A 7,108-nucleotide genomic window follows, 5' to 3' on the forward strand; every position below is an offset into this window, starting at 1 on the left:
CACAGGAATAGAGATTAGCCATAAAAGTTAAAATAAAAGAAAATGCCAAAAGAAAAAAAAAAAAGAAAATGACCATAAAACAGAAAATAACCTTGAACATAGAAAGCTACTATGGTGACAGGACAGACCAAAATACAAATGAAGATGAGGACAAAATGTCCACAGAACAATCACAAAGAGTGATATGAATTGGTCTAAAGCTCAAAAAAAAAAAAAAAAAGCTTTTTGGAGGTTATCACAAAAAAATTTAAAAGGAAAATAACAGTAATAGAAGAAAACAATGAGAAAGAAAATGAGAAAGTTAATAGCTTGGGATAAGAAGGAAAAAAAATACTGAAGAAAACAACACTTTAAAATGTAAAATTAATCAAATGGAAATAGAGATACAAAAACTAATTGAAGAAAATCACCCATTAAAAATGGAACAGAGCAAATGGAAGTTAATGACTCTATGTGACAGGAATAATCAGTCAAATAAGCTAAAAAGAATGAGAAAATGGGAAAAAAATGTGAATTATCTCATTGGAAAAGCAGCCAGCCTAGAAAATAAATTCAGAAGAGTCAATTTAAAATTATTGGTCTACCTGAAGTTCATAACCAAAAGAAGAGTCTAGATAACATTCTTCAAGAGATCATTCAGGAAGACTGCCCCAATATTCTAGAAAAAGAGGGGGAAATGTTCATTTAAAGAATCTTTTGATCACCTTCATATAGAGATCCCACACAGAAAACCCTAAGAAACATTGTTGTGAAATTCCAGAACTACAATATCAAGGGAAAAATACTGCAAGCTGCTAGACAGAAACAATTCAAATGTAAGTAACTACAGTCAGGATTACCAGGATCTGGCAGCTTCCACAATAAAGGATCAGAAGGCCTGGAATATCATATTCCAGAAGATAAAGGACCTAGGGTTACAATAAACAATTACCTACCTAGTGAGATTGAGCATCATCTTTTAGGAGAGGCAATGGAGCTTCAATGAAGTAAGAGATTTTCAATCATTTCTGTTGGGAAAAAGAAGAACTAAACATTAAATTTAATCTAAAAGCAGAGGACTCAAGAAAAACATAAAAAAGATAAGCAGGGGAAAGAGTAAGATTAAACAGTTTACATTCCTAGATGAGAAAATTATATCTATAAATCTTGAGAACTGTATTTGTCACTGGGATAGACAGAAGAAATTATTCACATCCACTAAAGTTGTGGACTCTGGTGTGATGATATTAAAAAAAAAAAGATATCAAGGGGTGTAAAATGATTTGTCCCAGAAAAAATAGGAAACAGAATTTATAATAGGAAAATTGGTTCACAGGAAGAGGTGCAGAAGACTTATTACACTCAAAGAAAAGAAGGAATAGATGAGAGTTGTTTGAAGCTTGATCTCATAAGTTTGGCTCTAGGAAAAAAAAAATCATTCAATTGGTTATAAAACTTATTAAACCTATAAAGAGGAAGGTGTAGAAAGAGGAAGCCAAGGAGAGACAGAATAGGAGGGAGGACAGCAACACTAAAAAAAGGTAATAGAAGGGGGCAAGGGCTAATAGAAGATAAGATAATTGGTGGAGTGCATAAAAAAACAAAACAAAACAAACAAACAAACAAAAAAAAAACCTAAGAATGGGTGGCAAGAGAGAACAAAAATATACATGGAAGAGAAAATAATAAAAAAGAAACAGTAATGGCAATCATAACTGAATTAGAATGGGATGAAGTCTCCCATAAAACAGAAACAAAATGTAGAGTAGATTAAAAAAAAGAATCCTAGGGGGCAGAGACAAGGTGGCAGAGAGTAGACAGGTCTTTATCTGAGTTCTTCCTGAAATCCCTCAAATCCACACCAAATCAAGCCTCTGAACTATTCTTGGAGTGACAGAACCTACACATATTTGGAGTGTAACAAATGTTTAGCAGAAGATATTTTTGAAGAACTTCAGAAAAGGTTTGTTTTAGTCAGGCATGGGAAGACAGCTGAGTGCAAGCACAGCACAGAGATCCAGAGCAGTGTGGCATCCACCCACCAGGGAATTTATCTGGAGGATCTTAGATTTAAAAAAAAAAAAAAAAAAAAAAAAAGCTGTGTTGGTTACTCCCTTGAAGCAGAAGCCAGTGGATCAGCAGATTATCTGTGAGGGACCAATACAAACACAAAAGGCAAAAAGTGAACATTTGAACCCAAGAATAACAGGAGAATTGGTCATGTCCACCCAACAAAGAAAGGAAGTCAGTCATACTGGCCCAGGGCAGTCACTGTTGCTTTTTAGAGGAATCTTGGGACAATCTCATTTGTCTTAAAAGCAGACGTCAATCTTTAAAAAATGATCAAAGAAGCAAAAAGAACTCTGATCATAGATAGTTTTTAGGGAATAAGAGAACAGACCTCAAATCCTTAGGACACTAAAAAGCAAATCATCTTCAGATAAAGCCCCAAAGGCTGATTTAAGAGTTGGCTCCCTCTTCTGGCCAAGATGGTGGAGAGGAGGCACACAGCTGTGTAAGCTCCGTGTTTTCTCTCAGAATCCATTTAATTACAAGCCTCTGATTTAATGCTTGACTGAAAAAAAAAATCCACAAATAGTTACAAAGAGAAGATATCTTTGAAATTCACCAGGAAAGGTCTGTTTTTTTGCTAGAGGGCCGGGACAGTTTTAGATCAGGCACAGGCTGAGGGCAGGCAGTGGCAGCAAGAGCATGGCAGGCAGCTCACAGCCAAGCAGACCAGAGGAGGGTGGGATGGGATCTCTGCCGTCTCTGCGGGGGGAGTTTTGCTAGAGGATTGGATACTTTGCCCTACAGCAAGTCAGTAGCCCAGCACAGAAGCTAAAAACACCGGGGGTGGGGGGTGGGGGTGAAGAATACAACCTCAAACAGCTGGACTCTCTCGGGACCTGGTCACCCTTCCCCCACAGTGTCTCATCTCGCTCTAGGAATCTCAGAGTGCAGGCGCAGCACAGTCCTGCAAGTGCCTCGCTGCTGCCCCCACAGTCTGTAGAGGAAGCTTGGTAACACCACCCAGCCCCTCCCCCCCAAAAAAGCAGGCTACATTTAGGAGTTTTTTTTCTATTTTTCTTTGTTAGTTTGTTTTTGATTCTTCTCTGAGAAAAAATTGAAAAAGGACCTTAACCCTTGACAGCTTCTATATGGATAGAGAGCAGACTCTAAACCCTGAGGAGAATAAAAACAGACTGTCTTCAGGTGAATCCCCAAAGGAGGAGATCCTCTGTTCCTCAGCACAGATGAATCTCATAGAAGAAATTAAAAAGGCTCTCACAAGAGAGCTAGAAGAAAAATGGGAAAAGGAGAGGGAGGCTTGACAAGAGAGTCTGGAGAAGTCATCCCACTCATTTAAATACAGAGTGGATAAAGGGATAAAGAAACCAAATCCTTGAAAAATAGGATTAGTGAACTGGAAACAGAAAATAGCTCTCTAAAAAATAAAATTAGCGCCTTCTCCCCTCCCTCGCTCTGCGCCCGCCTCCCTCCGTGACCCCATCCCTCCACGTCTGTCCTCCACCCCCCCCCCCCCCCACACCCGTCACTGGGCCGACTGGGCGGCCGCTCCGGGCTTCTCAGTTTGGGCTCCGTGGGGGGGGGGGAGAGGGGGGGCTGGGAGCTAGGTGAATCCTAAGCCGCCCGCAGCCTGAGCTAGCCCCTGTTAAAGGCTGTTGCCGCCGCTAGCCGTCTCCTCCCCGCCCCGCCCCCAAACCGGGAGCAGCAAGGTGAGGGCGGGCGACCCACCCGCGTGTAGCTGGACACGAAGGCGACTGGTCGGCAGCCTCATCCTCCGGAAAACAAAATGACGAACGAAGAACCTCTCCCCAAAAAGGTTCGACTAAGTGAAACAGACTTCAAAGTTATGGCAAGAGATGAATTAATACTAAGGTGGAAGCAGTATGAAGCATATGTACAAGCTTTGGAGGGCAAGTACACAGACTTAAACTCTAATGATGTAACTGGCTTGAGAGAATCTGAAGAAAAACTAAAGCAGCAACAACAAGAGTCTGCAAGAAGAGAAAATATTCTTGTGATGAGACTGGCAACCAAGGAACAAGAAATGCAAGAGTGTACTACTCAAATCCAGTACCTCAAACAAGTTCAGCAGCCTAGTGTTGCCCAACTGAGATCAACGATGGTAGACCCAGCAATCAACTTGTTTTTCCTAAAAATGAAAGGTGAACTGGAACAGACTAAAGACAAACTGGAACAAGCCCAAAATGAACTGAGTGCCTGGAAATAGTTAATGGCGAAGTGTCGAATGCTTATTCAGGAGAATCAAGAACTTGGAAGGCAACTGTCCCAGGGACGTATTGCACAACTTGAAGCAGAATTGGCTTTACAGAAGAAATATAGTGAAGAACTTAAGAGCAGTCAGGATGAACTCAATGACTTCATTATTCAGCTTGACGAAGAGGTAGAGGGTATGCAGAGTACCATTCTAGTTCTTCAGCAGCAACTGAAGGAGACTCGTCAGCAGTTGGCTCAGTACCAGCAGCAGTCCCAGGCCTCAGGCCCAGGTACCAGCAGGACTCCATCTTCTGAGCCTTTAGATCAGGGAGATGTCATGGGGAAAGACTGCAGCCATCTGGCTAATGGACCAAGTAACGGCAGCTCCTCCCATCAGAGGACGTCTGGGTCTGGATTTTTTAGGGAGGGTAACACAACAGAAGATGACTTTCCTACATCTCCAGGGAATGGTAATAAGGTCTCCAACAACTCTGAAGAGAGAACTGGCAGAGGAGGTAGTAGTTATATAAACCAACTCAGTACGGGGTATGAAAGTGTAGACTCTCCCACGGGCAGTGAAAACTCTCTCACACACCACTCAAATGACACAGACTCCAATCATGATCCTCAAGAGGAGAAAGCAATGACTGGGAAAGGTAACCGAACTGTGGGTTCCCGTCATGTTCAGAATGGTTTGGACTCAAGTGTAAATGTACAGGGCTCAGTTTTGTAATATTTTTCCAGCAACATTTTTATACAGTGTCATTTAATTTGGGAGAGAATACTGTCCAGAAACAATTTTAATTAGTGCATCCTTTTTGTCACAATTTGCCTTTTTGTGCAGTGTGGGTTTTTTTTTTTTTGTTTGTTTGTTTGTTTTTTTTTCCTTGCTTCAATACCTCTGCCATTTTGGAAATTGTAACAGTTAATTACGTTGAACGTTGCTAAAAGGACGTTTGTGTAGGCTCAAGTTATTTTTATATGAGTTAATGTGAAGTTGAAAACGGAAATAATTTCCACAAAGTATAACACAATGATGTCTGTACAAATCCATGTATATCTAGAACCCGTGCTGTGTAAGGGCATTCTTACTCATACTGTTCTTATCCTTATGCAACATTCAGACTTGTCATAGTAGTTGTGGGTTTATGACTGCCAAGTTTGCCCAGTACAGTAGTTTTATCACTAAAAGTTGGATTGTTGATGGAGTCCCATAGTAGTTTCAGTGTTAATTACAATTTTTTCCACCATACATCTGTGCATTTTCTCTTTAGGTGACTGAATGTTTAAGAAATTTGTGTGCATAGTTACTCAGTTTTTATGAACTGTTGTATCCTGTTAATGCAGATTGCTCTGTGACTCCACTATATCTTACCTGTACTGACCAAACCTAAATAAAGATTTTTAATAATGTAAATAAAAAAAAAAAAATAAAATAAAATAAAATAAAATTAGTGAAATGGAAAAAAAATTCTATAGAACAAAAGAACTCAATTGGACAATTAGAAAAAGATATTTAAAAAATGAGTGAAGAAAATACTTCACTGAAAATCAGAATCGAACAAATGGAATTGAATGACTCGAGGAGACAAGAAGAATCAGTCAAGCAAAAACAAAAAAATCAAATAATGGAAAAGAATGTGAAATACCTTCTTGGGAAAACAACAGACCTGGAAAACAGATCCAGGAGAGACAAACTAAAAATTATTGGACTCCCAGAAAAGTATGATAAAAAAAGAGCCTGGACACTATTTTTCAGGAAATTATCAAAGAGAACTGCCCAGAAGTCATAGATACAGAAGGAAAAATAAATATTGAAAGAATTCATCGATCACTTACTGAAACAGATCCTAAAATCAAACACCAAGAAATATAGTGGCCAAATGCCAGAACCCTCAGATGAAGGAAAAAATACTACAAGCAGCTAGAAAAACCCAATTTAAATATAGAGGAGCCACAATAAGGTTCACCCAGGATCTAGCAGCATCCACATTAAAAGATCAAAGGGCCTGGAATATGGTATTCTGAAAGGCTAAGGAACTTGGTATGCAACCAAAAATAACTTACCCAGCCAGAATGAGCATTTTTTTCCAGGGAAGAAGATGGACATTCAACAAAATAAGCAAACTTCAACTATTTTTGATGAAAAAACCAGAATTAAACAAAAAGTTTGATCTACAAATATAAAACTTAAGAGAAACTTAAAAAGGTAAAAAGAAATCTTGGGAACTATATTTCTGCTATAAAGATGTATACAGAATACATGTATACCTTGTTCTAGAAACTAGATGTGGAAAGGACATTGTACCAGAAAAAGGGTAAAGTGGGGGTACTACATCTAACAAACAGGCAAAGGAAATCTATTATATCTAAGAGAAAGAATGGAGGGGGATGAATATAGTGGGCATCTTACTGCCTTCAGAATTGGCTTTAAGAGAAAAATTTTAGACATATTCAAATTATGGTGAAACTTCTCCCATCTCATTGAAAAGTGAGAAGGGAAAAGTGAAAAGGGAAGGAATAAGCTAAGCAGAAGGGAATATGGAAACTGGGAGGGATAGGGGTAAGATAGGGGGAGGAACTCTAAGGCAGGGGGAAGGATACTAAAAAGGGAGGGCTGTGAGAAGCAAGTGGTGCTCACAAGCTTAATACTGGGAAGGGGGTAAGGGGAAAAAAAGGGAGAAAAGCATAGACAGGGGTTAACAAGATGGCAAGTAATATAGAATTGGTAATTTTAACCATAAATGTGAATGGGGTAAACTCCCCCCTAAAGAGGAAGCAGTTAGCAGAATGGATTAAAGCCAGAATCCTACAATATATTTACAGGAAACACACCTGAAGCAAGAAGATACATGCAGAGTAAAGATACAAGGTTGGAGCAAAA

At 39.3% G+C, this 7,108-nt stretch overlaps 1 protein-coding gene across 1 annotated transcript; it reads left to right on the forward strand.

Annotated features, from left to right (window-relative positions):
* The first annotated feature begins 3,693 nt into the window (after positions 1-3,693).
* Positions 3,694-5,029, forward strand: LOC127553422 (pre-mRNA-splicing regulator WTAP-like). Its single transcript, XM_051984116.1, is given in 1 exon segment — positions 3,694-5,029. A coding segment is annotated over 1 exon segment (1,161 nt). The 5' UTR covers positions 3,694-3,796; the 3' UTR covers positions 4,958-5,029.
* Positions 5,030-7,108: the final 2,079 nt, after the last annotated feature.

The sequence above is a fragment of the Antechinus flavipes genome, chromosome 1, assembly GCF_016432865.1.
Source record: "Antechinus flavipes isolate AdamAnt ecotype Samford, QLD, Australia chromosome 1, AdamAnt_v2, whole genome shotgun sequence".
Lineage (NCBI taxonomy): Eukaryota > Metazoa > Chordata > Mammalia > Dasyuromorphia > Dasyuridae > Antechinus > Antechinus flavipes.